Below are 19,995 nucleotides of genomic sequence, written 5' to 3' on the forward strand. Positions count from 1 at the left end.
ATTAAACATGATTTCCTTTTTTTTTTTTTCCTGAAACAGAGTCTCACTCTGTTCCCCAGGCTGGAGTGCAGTGGTCCGATCTCAGTTCACTGCAACCTCCGCCTCCTGGGTTCAAGCAGTTCTGCCTCAGCCTCCCGAGTAGCTAAGATTACAGGCGTAAGCCACCACACCCAGCTAATTTTGTATTTTTAGTAGAGACGGGGTTCCACCCTGTTGGCCAGGCTGATCTCAAACTCCTGACCTTGTGATCCACCCACCTCAGCCTCCCAAAGTGCTAGGATTACAGCCCTGAGCCACTGCACCTAGCCTAAACATGATTTCCTATGCAAAGGATCTAAAATAAAATCCATGGGCAATAAATACTGCTCCTCTGCCCTTGCCATGTTTGAATATCCCATTATTATGTTTTTCAAACAGTGTCATTAAACATTCTGACATATGAGCAGCTTGGTATAATGGGAAGAACAGTTTAGAGCCTGCCAGATGGGCTTCCACTGACCAACAGTGGTTACTCCACTGACTGAGCAACACCTTGAATAAGTCTACTCCACCTCCTGAAGCTCCGCTGCCTCATCTATAAAACAGGGACAGCCCCAGAGGGCTTCGTGAAGATTAAACCAGCTTGTACGGGTGAAGCACATAACAGTGTCTGGCAGAAAGCAGGCGCTTCTTCTCCACCCTTTCCAGTCTTTTCAGATGAGAGCCGAGTTCAAGACTCCTGAGAAGCCTCAGGTGTCACATGCTCTTCCTGGAGGACTGGGGCACTTTCCCATCACTTGGGGAGAATCACCCCTTCCTGCCTCATACTTGGTCCTGAGCACACACTCAGGAAACTTCCGCCCACTTTCAAAGTCCTCACCCAAAACTGCCCTAGAGAAGTCATTCTCCACCCAGGCCTGGGGCCAGGCCCACCTCCTCAAGGAAGGAGTTGTCAGCCAATGTTACTGGAGAAATAGGAAGACTTTAAAAGTGACATTGCCCATGTTTTTAATCATCATACAGGAAGGCATCAACAGAAAGCTTAACCCGTCTCAACTGGTCACCCTCGCTCAGCAGCAGCATCCCTTGACTCAAAACACTTTTGAGGCCCAAAGTCCACATACAAACATGCTTCAAAAATTCCTTGACAATCTCTGGAAGAAGTTCTCTGGCTCTTTCAACCTAAGTGCTAGGCCTGCCCTGAGGAAGGGTCAAGTGGTAGGAAGGCAGGTCTATCTGTGGGGGTCTATCTGTGGGGGTCTATGTGAAACCCCAGGTTCCTCAAAAGTCCAGATAGCATCTGCCTTCTTTACCAACCAACACGAGTGGAGACAGCACGTTCCCTCGGAGTTCTGCTCACCTGATCTGAAGGACTCCCATAATCAGCAGTTCCAACCCTTACAAGCTGACAGTTCAGAGGAAAGGGGAGGCTGCGCCTGCTTGGGTGCATCGTGTCCAGGCCGTATGCTGGACCCAGGGGCTGGTGGCCCCCTCAAGGCCATGACCTCACAGGGGCGACTGTGCGTTCATCCCTGTCCTGTAGGCCACCCACCCTCACCCCTCGGCTCCCACTCAGGCCTGGGTGCCGAGGACCCAGGCCCGCCCCGCAGAACGCTTCGCACGCACAGCACCCATGACGGCGGCCTCGAGAAGGACCCGCAACGCAGCGCGCTGCCTTCCGGGCACATCGAGGCCTGCCCTTCCTTCGCCGGTTCTCAGGCGGCCTCCCCAGAAGGCTCAACCCTCAGTCTGAGAAGGCACAGCACTGTGACTACCCCTACCCCTGCTGGAGAGCTCCCCTCCCTTCCCGACCGGTGCAAAGAAGGCGCGCCCCAGGTACAGGGAAGGGGACCCTGGGTCGTGAACTGCGCAGGGGGCAGGACCCTGGTGAGAGGGTCAGGGCGGGGACCGAGTGGGGCTGACGCAGGCTGCGCTAAGAGTGTCGAGAAGTCCGGGAAAGGGGATCATGGTGGGGAGTAGGCAGTGAGGTCCAGGCGGGGACCATGGCAGAAGAGAGGAGGTCCAGACTTGAGATCACAGAAGGAAGAGGAGATTCAGGCTGAGGCCACGGAGAAGAGGGGAAGCAAACCTAGGCCGCTGCAGGAGGAGCTGACGGAGGTCCAGCCTGAGGCTAGGGAGAAGGCAAGGGAGGGAGGAAAGCAGCGGCCTAGCCCGGGCCATGGCAGGGAGAAACGAGGCCCTGGCCTGGGCGGTAGAGACCGGGGAAAGCAGACTTAGTCCTAGACAGGGGGAGGAAGGGACCCACGTCAGGGTCACCAGAGGGAGAGTGCCTGGCTGGGACCACGGTTCGGGAAGGAGGGTCTAGCCTAGGCTATGGGAGAGATCAGCCTGGACACAGAGGTGGCCAGTGGGACTCCAACTTGTGCCAAGGGCGGGGACTGGGAGCCGGGGCAGGGTCACTGCCCACCCAAGCCGTCCGCGCCGGCGGCCCTCTTCTAGGCGGGGAGGGACCGGGTCCACCCAGGGTCCGAGACCCCCGCCCCTCCCCCACCCAGGGAAGCCACCCGTCCCGGGCCGTGGATGGGCAGGGGGAGGGGACGCGAGCCCCGGAGGGGCCCCCGGCCCAGGGAGAGGGCCCTGCGGCATTTACCATGGTGGCGGCGGCGGCGGCGGTCCCGGTCCCGGCGTCTGTGGCTCTCCCCCCCGCAGCAGGGCCCGGCGCTTCCACTTCCCCCGGTGCCCAGGAGTGAACATCCGGGTCAGCGCCCCCCTCCCCCCGCGCCGGGCCGCCGCCACCTTCCTTCCCCGCCCCGGCCCGGCCCGGGCCCGCCCCCCACGCCGCCAGCTTGCGGCCAATGAGCGCGCGGGGCCGCGGCGATCGCCAAGTATGGAGCGCGGCGCGGGAGGCGGGCACCGACGAGGAACGGGGGCGGGGTCTGCGCCACGGGGCGGGACGCGGCGCGTCTCGGTGGCAGGGACTCCGGGTGCCGGCAGGGGCTGGAGGGGCTTTCGCGCTCTCGGAGGCTCAGTCCCCGACTCTGGGCCTGCAACAGCTCGTGGCGGCGAGGGTCACCCGGCCCCACGGGCGGGGATGCGGAAGGCACCGGGACTGGGAGGGGATCGGCCCTCCGCGCCCCACCCCTTGCACGCGCTCACTCCTGCGGCACACCCGGAACTGCAGCCGAGCGCAGCTCGGCCCGGCCCAGCCCAGCCCAGCCCAGCCCCGGGGTAGCGCTCCGGGAGCCAGGCGGGAGCTCGGCGCTGCCGCTCTCTACGGCGGGGCCCGGAGCGCCGCGCTGCACCTGAGCCCGGACTCGAATTGAGGAGCTTCGGGCTGACACCATTTATTCAACACCTACTATGTACCAGGCCTTGTTTAGGCACCATAACAGATGAATAAGACATAAAGATCCCTGCCCGTCCCTATAGCTGCAGACAGAATAGTTGTGAGGATGATACAGGTAGAGATTAGAAAATTAAGTTAAACAAATGCTAGCTGTTATGAGTACTGTTACATGTGCTACAGAGAACCATTCCATTTGCCCAGTAGGGCTTCCTCGCTTCACAGTGACTCAAGTTTCTCTCTCCCAATCTCTCTCTCTCTCTCAGTCAAATATTTGTTGAGCTTAGTCTAGGTGGCAGGAGACCTGTATTGCTAATAATATCTGCCCTCCGTGGCCTGCTTGCTTTGGTTAAATCAAATCAGGCCATCTGTGAGGGGATGGTAAACTGCACAAATGACAGGAATTGTTTCCCTGAGCCAGGTCCTGTCCTCAGGGAGCTTGTAGACAAGTAAAAGCTTTCACAGGCAGCCACTGGCAGAAAAAGCAAACTTAAGTCTTGCAAGAATGGTATTGGATAAGTATTACAGGAATTCAAAGAAGAGAATGGCACATGCAGTAAATATGTATTGGGCATCTGCTATGTGTCAAGCACGGTGCTAGACTCTGGAAATACAGCAATGAACAAAACAGCCCACGTTGTTGCAGAGCTTGAGTGTTGTCAGGGAGACAACTGGCCACCAGGCAAATACAGTGTCCAAGGCTAGGCAGGGTGGCTCACACCTGTAATCCCAGAACTTTGAGAGGCCGAGGTAGGTGATCACTTGAGGTCAAGAGTTCAAGACCAGCCTGGCCAACGCAGCGAAACCCCGTCTCCACTAAAAATACAAAAATTAGCTGGGCACGGTGGTGAGCGCCTGTAATCCCAGCTACTCAGGAGGCTGAGGCAGGAGAATTACTTGAACCCAGGAGGCAGAGATTGCAGTCAGCTGAGATCACCCCACTGCACTCCAGCCTCAGTGACAGAGCAAGACTTTGTCTCAATAATAATAATAATAATAATACAGTGTCAGGTAGTAATTACAGATAATGAGAAAAATTTGAGCAAGCCAACAGGTAGGCAAGCAAGGCCATACTTGGCAGTATTTGATCATATAGCTGAAGGGAAGGAGGGAGCAAGCCCTGTGGATAGCAGAAGCGCAAGGAGCAGCATGGGTGACAGTGCTGGATCAGCACTAGTGTGTTTTCAAGGGACGGACAGGAGGCCAGTGTGGCTAGCCTGAATCAAGCAGGAGCTGAAGTGCAGAGCAGTGACAAGATCTGACCCAGGCTTTATAAGATTCATGAGGCTGCTGTGTTCTGAATGGACTGTAGGGGGACTACGGCCTTAGAAAGCCGTTTCTATATTCAAGATATTTATTTATTTAAAAGCGCTAATATGGCGCATCTTATGCGATGAACACTGTTAAGCACCTTACAGATAATAAGCCATTTAATCCTCATGACAGAGGCCTGAAATGGTAAGGAGCTTGCCCAAGGTCACACAGCAGAGAGATGAAACTGGTTTAGACCAGGGTAGTAACATTGGAGATGGCAAGAAGTAGATGGTATTCTAGATATATCCTGATGCGTTGGTGGTAGGCATGAGAAGAAAAGAATGAAGGATGGTGCTAAAAAATTTTTTTTTCATATTTAAAGACTTCGTTGGCCTGGGGCAGTGGCTCACGTCTGTAATCCTTGCACTTTGGGATGCTGAGGAAGGCACATCACCTGAGGTAAGAAGTTTAAGACCAGCCTGGCCAACGTGGCAAAACCCTGTCTCTACTAAAAATATAAAAATTAGCTGGGCATGATGGCACATGCCTGTAATCTTAGCTACTTGAGAAGCTGAGGCAGGAGAAGTTGAACCTAGGTGGCAGAGATTGCTGTAAGCTGAGATCATGCCATTGCACTCCAGCCTGGGCTACAGAGTGAGACTCTGTCTCAAAAAGTAATAATAATAATGAAAAAATAAAGACTATGTCTTTTGTGTTTTTTTTGTTTCTTTGTTTTGAGACAGTGTCTCAGTTCTGTTGCCCAGACTAGAGTGCACTGACACAATCATAGCTCACTGCAGCCACTACACCCCCGGGCTCAGGTGAGCCTCCCACCTCAGCCCTCCGAGTAGCTGGGACTACAGGTGTGCATCACCTTGCCCGGCTAATTTTTTTGTATTTTTTTGTAGAGTCTGAGTTGCACTATGTTACCCAGGCTGGTCTCAAACTCCTGGGCTTAATCTTCCCATCTCAGCCTCCTGAAGTGCTAGGATTACAGGCATGAGCCACTGCCCCAGCCAAGACTTTGTTTTTTAGAGAAGTTTTGCTTTTTTTTTTTTTTTTTCTGAGATGGCCCAGGCTGGAGTGCAGTAGCTCCATCTCGACTCACTGGAAACTCTGCCTCCCGGGTTCAAGCGATTCTCCTGCCTCAGCCTCCCGAGTAGCTGGGACTACAGGTGCGCGCCACCACACCCGGCCATGTTTGCATATTTAGTAAAGACAGGGTTTCACCATGTTGGCCAGGCTGATCTGGAATTCCTGATCTCAGGCGATCCACCTGCCTCGGCCTCCCAAAGTGCTGGGCTTACAGGTGTGAGCCACCATGCCCAGCCATCTTTGCATGCTTCTCTCTAAGCAGATGGCCTTGCCTCTCACTTCGCAGAAATAATGGAACCAGACTGGTGCTCGTCATCTACCAGCATCTCTGCACCCTCCCCACAATCTCTTCCTCCCCATATTTTTACCATAAATGAAGCATTTGTGTTCCTATCAGAGTCACCCCTCCCTTGTTCTCCAGATCCTTCCTTCCTTAGTCACCAGTCTCTCCCTCGGTACTGGATCATTCCCATCTGCTCCAGAAAACAAGCCCTAATATCTCCTGTAATAAACGTTTGAATAAGCACCACTCAAAACTCCTGGATCCCACATCTCCCTCTAGCCACTTCCCCATTTTTCCTGCTCCCATTCAGACCAAAACTTTGTAAATTCTTTGCAGTTGTGGATTCCACACCTGCTCCATTTTCTCCTCAAATAAGCCTGGATCAGGCCTCTGCCCCCATGTTCCTACAAAGCCACATTGCTCTCCTCAGGCCGACCTGGGAACTTGATGTCGCAGAACTCCATGCTCGCTTTGGGGCCTTGTGTTACTCCTGCCTTCTCCTCCTTCATGTACCTCTCTTGGCTTTCCTGAGATGAGTAAGGCTACCACATCCCAGCACATAGCATGGCAATTACACATAGTAGGTGCCCATAAGCATTTCCTGAATTGAGGCAAGGTGGAAAGGAAGACTTCTCCTGGTGCTCAGGTTTCCCTGCGTTTCCTTTGATGGTTCTTCCTTTCTGAAGGCTTAGTCCTGGGACCCTGGTTTTTCTGCATCTGAGTCCTCTTTGGTCATTATGGACCTCGGTGTTCAGCATCTAGAACATAATCAGTACTCAATGGAGGTGTGTGAATGAAGATAGTAGCCTCAACAGGATAAGATTATTGTGTGAATAAACAGACCAAGAACGAATAATCCAGCTACTTTTTAATGAGTGCTTACTATGCACTAAGCACTTTTCATGTATAATCTCACAGACTCCTTCCAACCATCCTTTGAGCCAGGAACTTTTTTTTTTAAGACAGAGTCTCAGGTTGGAATGCAATGGCATGATCTCAGCTCACTGCGACCTCCACCTCCCAGGCTCAAGCAATCCTCCCAACTCAGCCTCCCATGTAGCTGGTACCACAGGTGTGAACCACCACTGCTGGCTAATTTTTGTATTTTTTGTAGACATGGAGTTTTGCCATATTGCCCAGGCTGATCACAAACTCCTGGGCGCAAGCGATCCTCCCACCTCAGTTTCCCAAAGTGCTGAGATTATAGGCGTGAGCCACCATGCCTAGCCGGAGTTTTTATTATTACCAATTTATAGAAGAAGTTGGGGCTTCCATGAAATGACTTGCCTAAAGTCACACAGAGAATACGTGGATGGATTTATTCTCACTTTGGTCTTTCTGACTCAAAATCTTATCTCAGAATCACCAGATTGAGACTATAGGTAGGAAAGGGCTTTGTAAACTGCACAAGGCAGTGCTACCACATCCCAGCATACAGCATGGCAATTACACGTAGTAGGTGCCCATCAGCATTTTCTGAATTGAGGCAAGGTAGAAGGGAAGCCCCAAGCCGCATAATACCATCACCTGAGGAAGGAAGCGGCAACCTTGAGATCCTTGAAAGACCTATGCCGGGCGAGCGATGGGCCGAGTGTGGCGGCTCACATCTGTAATCCCAGCACTTTGGGAGGCTGAGGTGGGCGGATCACGAGATCAGGAGTTTGATACCAGCCTGACCAACAGGTGAAAGCCCGTCTCTACTGAAAATACAAAAAATTAGCCTGGCATGGTGGCAGGTGCCTGTAATCCCAGCTACTCAGGAGGCTGAGGCAGGAGAATTGCTTGAACACAGGAGGCAGAGGTTGCAGTGAGGCAAGATTGCACCATTGCACTTCAACCTGTCTAGCCTGGGTGACAGAATGAGACTCTGTCTCAAATAAAAAAAAGACCTATGCCCAATCAGCTGATACAGGACCCATTAAAGCAGGTATTGCCCAGAATTTGCCCAACATGGTTTCTGTCTTTCCTTCTTCAATTACAACTATTAACTGGGTTAATAAATGGACAGTTATCCCAGGAGCTAGGGATTGCGTAGCTCCTAAATTACCTCCCATCTGACAGGGCTGGGCCTGCTTTCTAAATTGGGCATCTTCTCCAGTTACTAAAAGTGTTTTAGGTGTTTTACTGTGTCTTTAGAAATGCCCGAGAACCCTTAGAATAAGCCAGATTTGAACCCCTCAGTACGCTGAATTCTACAGCTAGCCATATTCCCTGAACATCCTAACTCCATATGCTAAAGTATCAGTAGGATTCCATTTAAGAATTTTTGTTACCGGCTGGGCATGATGGCTCATGCCTATAATCCCAGCATTTTAGGAGGCTGAGGCAGGTGGATCACCTGAGGTCAGGAGCTCAAGACCAGCCTAACCAATATGATGAAACCCCATCTCTATTAAAAGACAAAAACTAGCTGGGCGTAGTGGTGCGTGCGTGTAATCTCAGCTACTCAGGAGGCTGAGGCATCAGAATTGCTTGAACCTGTGAGGCGGAGATTGCAGCAAGCCGAGATCATGCCACTGCACTCCATCCTGGGTGACAGAGGGACTATGTCTAAAAAAAAAAAAAAAATCTGTTACCAAGAGTTCGGGAACACCACATGGCAAGGCCATCTGCCTCGTCATTCAGCTGGCTTCAAGGTTGCTGCTGGGGTACCTCCCAGGTATAAATGCCCTGTCTTTCCTACAACTTAACCCTGTCTCATTTTCAGACATTTAGTTTGGGTGAAGTTCAGCCCACCCCCAGCTTTAGAGGAGAAGATTCTGATTGGTCAAACTCAAAGTGTAGCCTTGCCCATGCTAATTGGTTTGCGGATGGGCCCTTGACCTGATTTGGGCCATGGTGCTTTCTGCGGAATGGTAATCAAAATGAACTCAGCCCAAAGTGGGGCAAGCCACCAAGTTTGGGAAATGCTATAAACAATATTTTCTCTTGGGGATTTTATTTTCTCAAGAACCTTACACTTCAATTATCCTGTCTCTCCCCAGATTGTTCAACTACTCCCTTTCTGCTAGATGATTACTCTGGTTTTAAACATGCCTAAGTGTTCACATTTGTTTTTTTAAAAGAAACTTATGTGAATTCCTCGTCTTCTCCAGCTTACCGCCATCTCCTGCCTTTCCCAGCTAAAGAATTATCTGTGTTTCCTCCCTCCACTTCCTAACCTCCCATTCTCTTTCATAACTCCTCCACTGACATAGCTCTGAGGTCACCCATAACCTTCATGTTGAAGGTCACATGCACAACTCTTTCTTTATTAAAAAAAAAAATTTATTTTTTTATTTTTTGAGACGGAGTTTCGCTCTTGTTGCCCAGGCCGGAGTGCAGTGGCATGATCTCAGCTCACTGCAACCTCCTCCCAGGTTCAAGTGATTCTCCTACCTCAGCATCCCTAGGAGCTGGGATTACAGGCGCCTGCCACCACAGCCAGCTAATTTTTCATATTTTTTTTTTTAGTAGAGACGAAGTTGTGCCATGTTGGGCAGGCTGATCTCTAACTCCTGACCTCTAATGAATGATCTATCCACCCCAGCCTCCCAAAGTGCTGGGATTACAGGTATGAGCCACCACACCCAGCTTTTTTTTTTTTTTTTTTAAGACAGGGTCTCACTTTGTTGCTCAGGCTAGTCTGAAACTCCTGGTTTGAAGAACTCCTCCCACCTCAGCCTCCCAAAATCCTGGGATCACAGGCATGAGCCACCTTGCCAGGCCACATGCGTGATTTTCAATCCTCACCTCCTGTAACTTCCCAGTAGCATCTGACGCTTTGACCACTTCTCCCTCCTTGAAGCACTCTTTCCCATTGGCTTCCATGACATCATGTGACTCTCCGGGTCTTAATCCTACCTCTACACTCCTTCTCTGGGTTCTCTGCAGACTCCTTCTCCACACACCCACTAAATGATAGAGTTCCTTGAGATTTGGTAACAGGTTCTCTCCTTCTCTAACTTTGCCTTTTTCCTTAGACAGTTTCAGCCATGTTCATGTCTTCAGTTACCAGCGGTCTCAGGCATGAGCCCAGTCCTGGAGCTGGCAGATGGAGACCTGATGATCAGGGAGAGAAACTGTTTCCCTGATTGGGGAAATCGGGATACTGTTACTAAAAGGAGAAAGGGATGCTGAAAAGTAGAGAGCAAGAAGCAGATGAGCAGTACAGGCATTCTGAATAAGCTCAGGCCAGTGAATGAAACAGACTTCTTTGGGGTCTCAGAAATTTCTGGTCATTGAAACCTTAAGGAGGACTGAGTACAGGCCAAAAAAAAAGTGCTGATTTCCTTTGAAGACAGAAAATTGTGTGGTTTGTAGAGGAGGCAGCCTCGGCTAGACAGCTTAGATCAACTTTTTCCAGCCTTCAGCATCTTGAAAGAACATGTAGCAGGGAGGGGGAGGTGGACAGACCACTAGCAATCCACTTCTTTTTAATCCATCCCCAAAGTCTTCAGTGCCAAGAGGATACTTTACTCTGAGGTTAGACACAACCATCTCAGGGTTTTTGCTTTTCTAATAGGTACCTGGGAGAACTCACAGCTGCCTTCTGCTGGACCTGAAATATTTGTATCCTGACCATCTGCCGGGTCTTGGTCAGAGTTATGGAAGGGCCTCTCACATGCAAGCCAGCTGTTGGAGTTTTTATTATGCATATGTGGGAGACTTCACGTTTGGTGTATTAAGCTGGCCAGCCGGTCACCCACCAGGGTTGGGCGGGACTGTACAATGTGTCTAAAGCTGACTCTTCCTTTAGATTCAGCGTATTCACCTTCTCCTGGTATTAGTCTCTGACAGTCCCCTCAAAAGCTGGGCTTGAGACCCCCGTTCTGTGACCCCATGGAAACCTGTACTTTGCATACCTTACCAGATCACTTTTCACTTGGTCCCTACTGTGCTGTGGCTCCTTGAGGCAGGGACTGTGAGTCATATCACTAACAATTAGCATTGTCAGTGGCACAATATAAATGAAACCTGTCAAATTGTGAGCCAGAGAACCTCCGGTCATCCAGGATGCAAACCTCAGCCATCCTCTGCTTCTACGAAACTCTCATCTCAAATTCCAATCAGACATTGCAGTGTTCCAAATGAAAGAAAACCAGAGGCAGAACTGACATAGAACCTGAGAAAGTGATGGGACTTAGAAAACAATCTAGTGAAAAGCTGGAATAAAAGATCAGAGCAATGAACAACTGGAAATTAAACAAATTTAAACACCTTTTTTTTTTTTTTTTGAGATGGAGTTTCACTGTTGTTACCCAGACTGGAGTGCAATGGCACAATCTCGGCTCACTGCAACCTCCGCCTTCTGGGTTAAAGCAATTCTCCTGCCTCAGCCTCACGAGTAGCTGGGACTACAGGCACGCATCACCATGCCCAGCTAATTTTTGTATTTTTAGTAGAGACGGGGTTTCACCTTGTTGACCAGGATGGTCTCGATCTCTTGACCTCGTGATCCACCCGCCTCAGCCTCCCAAAGTGCTGGAATTATAGGCGTGAACCACCACGCCTGGCCTAACACCTTTATAATAACATCAAAAAGGGCCGGGTGTGGTGGCTCACGCCTGTAATCCCAGCACTTTGGGGGCTGAGGTGGATGGATCACCTGAGGTCAGTAGTTCAAGACCAGCCTGGCCAACATGGTGAAACCCTGTCTCTACTAAAAATACAAAAATTAGCCGGATTTTTTGGTGGTGGTAGGTACCTGTAATCACAGCTACTCTGGAGGCTGAGGCAGGAGAATTGCTAGAACCCAGGAGGTAGAGATTGCGGGGATCCAAGATCGTGCCATTACACTCCAGCCTGGGGAACAGGGCAAGGCTCTGTCTCAAACAAAAACAAAAACAAACAAACAACAAAAAAAAAAAAAAGAAAAAGAAAAAAAAGAAAAACCACTGTAAAAAAAATATATTAAAATACTCAGGGATATATTTAACAAAAGATGTGCAAGTCCTGAAAACACTGCCAAGATAAATTAAAAATCCAGATATTCAATGTTGTCAAGATGTTCATTCTCCTGAAAATGGACTATAAATTCAATGCAATTAAAAATCGCAATCCCAGCAAGCTTTTCTACATAAACTCACAAGCTCGTTCTAAATTTTTTTTTTTTTTTTTTTTTAGTTAGTCTCTCGCTCTGTCACCCAGGCTGGAGTGCAATGGTGCAATCATTGCTCACTATAGCCTTGACCTCCCAGGCTCAAGTGATCCTCTCATCTCAGCTTCCCAAGTAGCTGGGACTACAGGCGCATGGCACCATACGTGGCTAATTTTTAATTTTTTTTAGTAGAGATGAGGTCTCCCATGTTGCCCAGGTTGGTCTTGAACGCCTGCACTCCAGCAATCCTTACCCTCCCAGAGTGCTGGGATTACAGGTATGAGCCACTGTGCCTGGCCTGATTCTAAAATGTATTTGAAAAACCCATAATAGTAGAACAATCTTTTTAAAAAGAGCAATCTTTAAAAAAGAACAATCTTTTAAAAATGTATATGGAAATCCCAGAATATTTAGAACAATCTTTAAAAAAAGAGAAAAAGTTAGAGGGCCTACACTGACTGACTTTAAGACTAAACTATAAAGCTGCGTAAATCAACCCAGAGTGGCATTGACAGAGGGATAGACACGTAGATGAATGGAACAGAATAGTCCAAAAACAGACCCACCTATATACAGTAAAATATATATTTTTTGAAATGGAGTCTCACTTTGTCACCCAGGCTGGAGTGCAGTGGCACAATCTCGGCTCACTGCAACCTCTGCCTCCTGCATTCAAGAGGTTCTTCTGCCTCAGCCTCCTAAGTAGCTGGTATTACAGGCACTTACCACATCCGACTAATTTTTGTATTCTTAGTAGAGACGGGTTTTCACCATATTGACCAGGCTGGTCTTGAACTCCTGACCTCAAATGATCCACCCGCCTCGGCCTCCCAAAGTGTTACAGGCGCGAGTCGCCATGCCCCGCCAGTAAAATAATCTTTGACAAAGGTGCCAATGTAATGCTATGGGGAAGAACAGTGTTTAATGGACAGTTATGGGACAACTGGAGATCTCTTTGTTTCTTTGTTTGTTTATTTACTTGTTTAGAGAAAGGCCTTGCTCTGTCACCCAGACTGGAGTGCAGAGGTATGAGCTCAGCTTGCTGCAGCCTTGATCTCAAATGGGCTCAAGCAATCCTCCCACCTCAGCCTCCCCAGTTCCTGGAAATACAAGAGTGCTCCACCATGCCCAGCTATTTTTGTTTGTTTTTGAGACAGAGTCTTGCTTTGTCACCCAGGCTGGAGTTCAATGGTGCGATCCTGGCTCACTGCAGCCTCGACTTCCTGGGCTCAAACAATCATCTTACCTCAGTCCCCTGAGTAAAGCTGGGTCTACAAATGCATGTCACCACACCTGGCTGATTTTTGTAATTTTTGTAGAGACAGGGTTTTGCCATATTGCCCAGGCTGGTCTCAAACTCCTGGACTCCAACAATCTGCCCACCTTGGCCTCCCAAAGTGCTGGATTTTAAGCATGAGCCACTGTGGTGCCCAGCTGTTTTTTATTTTTGTGCATTTTTTTTTTTTTTGTAGAAACAAGGTCTCACTATGTTGCCCATGCTGGTCTTGAACTCCTGGGCTCAAGGGATCCTTCCACCTTGTCCTCCCAAGATCCATTTAGAAAAAAACGAAGCTTGACCCTTACCTCACACCATAAATACACATTAACTGAATGGATCATAGACATAAACATAAAGAGCTAAAACTTCTAAAAGAAAGCATGAGAAATCTTCACAACATTGAGTTGGCAAAGATTTCTTAAGATACAAAAAGCACTAACTAAAATGGAAAAAAATTGATAAATTAGATTTAATGAAAACAAGAAAATTCTGCTCTTCCAAAGATACCATTTAAGAAGAAGATTTCAGAGCTATGTAAAGCATTAAACATACACAGGACATTAAATTTTTTGGAAGAAAAGGCATTCTGTCTATAAATTTCAATCCTTCCAAGTAAATAAACATACATATCAGCTTAATATTTTTGTTCAAGAGAACAAACAGAGTGTATAGCATAAAAGGACTTTTGTTGAGGTTCTTAACTCCCAGGACCAAGCTAGACCTGATGACCTATTTATTTAAAGCAATCAATAAGGCGATCAATGCTATTGTATTCAGAAAGACTCCAGATTGTGGTCTGAAAGAAAAACAGGTCAGGGAAGTGAGGCTGAGTATCTGGTCCAGCAGTGTAAAGTGAGACTCTAAGTGGGGATAATGAATCACCAAGTCTGAAGCTTGGCAGATTGGGAACAAAATGCAAAGGGGGAAACTGAGCAGCACAGTTAGGATGATTGAACAGAGAGGCCCAGAGCAATGTCAATGGTGATAGGGCCTGTTTCATTGGTGCTTCCTCTTACAGCTTAAAACTGCCAGACTGGATCAGCATATGTGATCTAAGATCCTGTAAGATCTGGCCCAGCCTGATATCTGTATCTGTTAAGAAAAACTGACTGCCGCCGTCCCCAAGACCAGCAGCTCCAGGCCGGGCTGACACCGCTGCTTCGCCTCACCCCCGCCCATGACCATGTCATCCTCTGAGGTGGCGTGGCACTTGCTCTTTCAGGCTCACATGGCAATGAAAACAACTTGTATGTCTTCACAAGAATCTGATGATGAACAGAGAAAAAGAGAAAACATTCGTTCCTTGACTATGTCTGGCCATGTTGGTTTTGAGAGTTTGCCTGATCAGCTGGTGAACAGATCCATTCAGCAAGGTTTCTGCTTTAATATTCTCTGCGTGGGGGAAACTGGAATTGGAAAATCAACACTGATCGACACATTGTTTAATACTAATTTTAAAGACCATGAATCCTCACATTCTTGCCCAAATGTTAAACATTTGAACTCCAGGAACTCAGACATATGAACTCCAGGAAAGTAATGTTCGATTGAAATTGACCATTGTGAATACAGTGGGATTTGGTGACCAAATAAATAAAGAAGAGAGCTGCCAACCAATAGTTGACTACATAGATGCTCAGTTTGAGGCCTATCTCCAAGAAGAACTAAAGATTAAGCGTTCTCTCTTTACCTACCATGATTCTCGCATCCCTGTGTGCCTCTCCTTCATTTCACCGACAGGCCACTCTCTGAAGACACTTGATCTCTTAACCATGAAGAACCTTGACAGCAAGGTAAACATTATACCAGTGATTGCCAAAGCAGATACGGTTTCTAAAACTGAATTACAGAAGTTTAAGATCAAGCTCATGAGTGAATTGGTCAGCAGTGGCGTCCAGATATACCAGTTCCCAACAGATGATGACACTGTTGCTAAGATCAATGCTGCGATGAATGGACAGTTGCCGTTTGCTGTTGTGGGAAGTACGGATGAGGTGAAAGTTGGAAACAAGATGGTCAAAGCTCGCCAGTACCCTTGGGGTGTTGTACAAGTGGAAAATGAAAACCACTGTGACTTTGTAAAGCTGCGGGAAATGCTCATTTCTACAAACATGGAGGACCTGCAAGAACAGACCATACCAGGCACTATGAGCTTCATAGGCGCTGCAAACTGGAGGAAATGGGCTTTACAGATGTGGGGCCAGAGAACAAGCCGGTCAGTCTTCAAGAGACCTATGAAGCCAAAAGACATGAGTTTCATAGTGAATGTCAGAGGAAGGAGGAAGAAATGAAGCAGATGTTTGTGCAGTGAGTAAAGGAGAAAGAAGCCATATTGAAAGCAGCTGAGAGAGAGCTACAGGCCAAATCTGAGCACCTTCAGAGACTTCACCAAGAAGAGAGAATGAAGCTCGAAGAAAAGAGAAGACTTTTGGAAGAAGAAATAATTGCTTTCTCTAAAAAGAAAGCTACCTCTGAGACATTCCACAACCAGTCCTTTCTGGCAACAGGCAGCAATCTGAGGCAGGACAAGGACCGTAAGAACTCCAATTTTTTGTAAAACGGAAGTTCCAGAGCACGGAAGGTCATCATCACAAGCAAACTTTATTTAAAAAAGCAACTAGAAGTGTGCTTTGATTTTGTTGTTTTTATTTGCTTTATCACTTCGTCTATATTTGGCGAACAGCCACAGTGACTGTATTTATGGAAAAGTACCTTCAAGCACAAGGTCAATATGTAAGCCAGAGTGAATTTTATTATAAGTTGAACATCTCTAATTCAAAAACCTGAAATCCAAAAGCTTCAAAATCTAAATCTTTTTGAGCACTGACTTGACCCCACCTGACACCTTTGCTTTCTTATGGTTCAATTTAAACAGATTTTGTTTCTTGCACAAAATTACTAAAAATGTTGTATAAATTACTTTCAGGCTATGTGTATAAGGTGTATGTGAAACATAAATGAATTATGTAATTAGAGCCGGGTCCCATTGTGTTTAGGCAGATATTCTAGAATCTGAAATCCGAAACATTTCTGATGGCTAGCATTTTGGATAAGGGATACTTAGCTTGTACCTATATATTCATATATATTCACTGTTGTTAGAAATTTTTAAGTTGCTGTTTTGTGATGACTAAATCTCTTCTCTTGCTACCAAGCTATTGCCACTGCAGTGCATTATACCAAAGAGCACAGTGTCAGTGCCATTGAAAATACAGAACCCATTCATATCGGGGCTATGGCATTGCATTTATAGTCCAAGATGAACCTTTTTTATATATACTAAATATTTTGGGGAATATGTTTTGGGATATATTATAGAGCTAAAACTCTAACCTCTTAATAGTTTTATAGAACTAAAATTTTTGATAGTTACCCTATTGGTGATACGATCTTAAGCTTTTGTGTCAAATTATTTAACATATGACTTTATGCTTCAGGATGCCTTATTGTGGCTGATGTATTACTGTTGTGAAACAAAATATCTTTAAAAGTTAAAACATCCAGCTATATAAACTCTTTTTTTCCTAATGAGAAAGTACCTTTGAACATGGGTGTATCACAGTTTTCGTTAGGAAAACATTTTATTACATACTTGTTTAAACTCTGCCTTCCAGGGGAAAAATAATAAGGTTGAATCATTTTATTAAAAATATTTTTTAAAAACATATGAACATCTAAATGTTAAAGATATAAAAATGCAGATTAATTCATATTTTATGTGATGTTTGCATTCAGGGCCTTACTATTCCCAACACTTCAATGATTTCTAACATTTCTTAACATTCATAGATACATTTTCATTTTTTGTACTTGAATATTCTAAATAAAACTGACATTTACTCTTGAAAGAAAAAAAAAAAAAGAAAAACTGACTGCCAGAAATTTCTGTCTGTCACGCACCATTGCTTGGAAAACTGCCATTGCAGTTCTCTTGAACTTTAATCTTTTTCCTTCTCCCCTCCCCTCCCCTCCCTTCCATCCTTCCCTCCCTCCCTCCCTCTCCTCCCTCCCTCCCTCCCTTCCTTCCCTCCCTCCCTCCCTCCCTTCCATCCCTCCCTCCCTCCCTCCTTCTCCTCCCTTCCCTCCCTCCCTCCCTCCCTTCCTTCCCTCCCTCCCTCCCTTCCTCCCTCCCTTCCTCCCTTCCTTCCCTCCCTCCCTCTCTCCCTCCCTCCCTGCTTGCCTGCTTGCTTGCTTGCTTGCTTGTCTGGCTCTATTGCCCAGGCTGGAGTATAGCGGCACGAACAGCTCACTGCAGCCTTGACCTTCCTATTGAAGTGATCCTCCTGCCTCAGCCTCTGGAGTAGCTGGGACTACAAGCATGCACAACCACACCCCACTAATTTGTAAATTTTTTGTAGAGACAGGATCTCCCTATGTTGCCCAGGCTAGTCTCAAACTTCTGGACTCAAGCAATCCTCCTGCCTCTGCCTCCCAAAGTGTTGGGATTACAGGTGTGAGCCACTGCACACAGCAAGCGCTTTACTCTTAATGACCTTTCATTATCTGCCCCACATTACCTGCAATTGATACAGGTATGCTATCATTAATAAGCTATATGGTTACCTTTTCCATTTCCTCTTCCTTGGCACAAACATAGCCACTATTTTCCAACTTCACTTGAGTTCAATTGTGGTCATGTGGCTGTGTATTAACTAATGGAAGGTGGGCAGAAGTGACATGTGCCATCTCCAGGCATGGCCACAAAATGGCCCTTGTGTCCTGCTACACACTCTTTCTGTTCGTCGTAAACTGAATGCAGAGGACCTAAGGGAGGACTCCAAGATGGAAGAAGCTTGTATCTGTTTCCATGATAGTCACTAAAAACACCCAAGCAGACTGTGCCTTTGGAGGCAAGTAAACCTTTATCATAGCAGGAAGTCACTCAAATCTGGGAGTTCTTTATTCCAGCAGCTAGCATTACCCCCACTGAATCCAGGTCTGAAAAGCTCCTATGATAGCCGTCAGTACAGCAGGAAATATTTGGGATGATAAATCGAGCAGGATTTCCATAAAAGTGTGAAGGTGTCACAGGTATCTCAAGGCCAAGCTGGTGAGGCTGAACGAAGATCACATAGCCATTAATACATGGATGGTAAGCCAGGATTTCAGTGGAGATCTGTGCACTTTCACTCCTCTATGTTATCCCAAACGAAGAGGTGTTTAGATGTTTTGGTAATGATGATAATGATAACAGACTCTGGGTTTCTGTGTAATTACTCTCTTGCGCGTCTGTGCTATAGATTACTGCAGAGCCCACCACTTCCCACAAGCCAGTGAGGTTGAATATAATGACACCCTGTAATCCTCACTTTTATGTCAACATCATCCCCAAGTGCTCAAAGCAGGGTAGTTAAAATGATTATCATTTTCTCCTGAATGTTTACTGGTCTGGGTAAAACGCTTTTGTAGGTCTTCGTTCTCCATCTACATGTACCTTCCTATCTTAATCATTTAGTCAGAGAATCTCTTACCCCTGAATCACTGCATCTACCTCTTCCCTGAAATACTGAAAGAGTAGGTGACTAAAACCTCCTTCTATACCAACTTTTCTCTTTTATGCATGAAGAGCATGATACCTATCTCCTACAATTGCTGTGAGATTTTTTTGTTTTTTTTTGTTTTTTTTTGAGACAGAATCTCGCTCTGTCACTCAGGTTGGAGTGCAGTGGCACGATCTTGGCTCCCTGCAAACTCCACCTCCCGGGTTCAAGCAATTCTCCTGCCTCAGCCTCCTGAGTAGCTGGTATTATAGGTGCCCACCAACATGCCCAGCTAATTTTTGTATTTTTAGTAGAAATGGGATTTCACCATGTTGGCCAGGCTAGTCTTGAACTTCTGACCTTAGGTGATCTTCCCACCCCGGCCTCCCAAATTGCTGGGATTACAGGTGTGAGCCATAGCACCCAGCCTGCTGTGAAATTTTAATAAGATAGGTATTAATTGGTGGCACGTGGTATGACATGCAACGTTCCTTACTGCTGTTGCCAAACATCAAGTGATTCTTAGTATGTTGTAAATAATTTCCTAGTCTTATTACATTGTCTATGTATTTTATACCTGGTTATCTATGTCAGCTTTGTATATCTTTGACCTTAAACTCCAACTAGGCAGAAAATCTGCAGTTGCTAAATATTTATTGGTCCAATGAACCATATTATTCATTCATTATCATCTAACCACATAAGAAATCACTGGGCCGGGTATTATGGCTCATGCCTGTAATCCCAGCACTTTGGGAGGCCAAGGCGAACAGATCATAAGGTCAAGAGTTCAAAACCAGCCTGGAAAATATGGTGAAACCCCATCTCTACTAAAAATACAAAAATTAGCTGGGCGTGGTAGCAGGCACCTGCAATCCCAGCTACTAGGAGGCTCAGGCAGGAGAATCACTTGAACCCTGGAGGCAGAGGTTGCAGTGAGCCAAGATCCTGCCACTGCACTCCAGTCTGTGTGACAAAGCTAAACTATATCTAAAAAAGAAAAAAATCATTGAATACCTTTTATCTTTTTTTTTTTTTTTTTTTTTGAGGTGGAATTTTGCTCTTGTTGCCCAGTCTGGAGTGAAATGGTGCAATCTTGGCTCACCGCAACCTCTGCCTCCCGGATTCAAGTGATTCTCCTGCCTCAGCCTCTCAAATAGCTGGGATTACAGGCATGTGCCACCATGTTCAGTTAATGTTTTTGTGTATATTTTTAGTAGAGATGGGGTTTCTCCATGTTGG

The 19,995-nt window shown here is 46.8% G+C and overlaps 2 protein-coding genes and 1 pseudogene across 10 annotated transcripts in view; 2 read left to right on the forward strand and 1 right to left on the reverse strand.

Moving 5' to 3' along the window:
• Positions 1-2,688, reverse strand: part of CAPZB (capping actin protein of muscle Z-line subunit beta) — a 149,882-nt gene extending 147,194 nt beyond the window's left edge. For 2 of the 4 annotated variants that reach the window (XM_002750368.6, XM_003733354.6), the window contains exon 1: positions 2,591-2,688. In XM_002750368.6, the coding sequence (XP_002750414.1) occupies positions 2,591-2,593 (3 nt within the window). In that variant the 5' untranslated portion in view covers positions 2,594-2,688. Of the gene's footprint in view, positions 1-1,339; positions 1,446-2,590 lie in introns of those variants that run through there. The other 2 variants (XM_035307977.3, XM_035307976.3) reach the window with 1 other exon arrangement.
• LOC100392080 (uncharacterized) overlaps positions 1,387-19,995 on the forward strand; it is a 63,707-nt gene continuing 45,098 nt past the window's right edge. For 2 of the 6 annotated variants that reach the window (XR_013519825.1, XR_013519828.1), the window contains exons 1-2: positions 1,710-1,815; positions 4,920-4,996. Coding sequence is in view for 3 of the 6 variants with exons in the window: in XM_078330601.1 (XP_078186727.1) it covers positions 1,444-1,815; positions 14,292-14,324 (405 nt within the window). In the remaining 3 variants the exon portion in view is untranslated. Of the gene's footprint in view, positions 1,816-4,919; positions 4,997-14,291; positions 17,142-19,995 lie in introns of those variants that run through there. The other 4 variants (XM_078330599.1, XM_078330600.1, XM_078330601.1 and 1 more) reach the window with 3 other exon arrangements.
• On the forward strand, positions 14,451-15,830 carry LOC144576942 (septin-10 pseudogene; annotated as a pseudogene).

The sequence above is a fragment of the Callithrix jacchus genome, chromosome 7 (assembly GCF_049354715.1).
Source record: "Callithrix jacchus isolate 240 chromosome 7, calJac240_pri, whole genome shotgun sequence".
Taxonomy (NCBI): domain Eukaryota; kingdom Metazoa; phylum Chordata; class Mammalia; order Primates; family Cebidae; genus Callithrix; species Callithrix jacchus.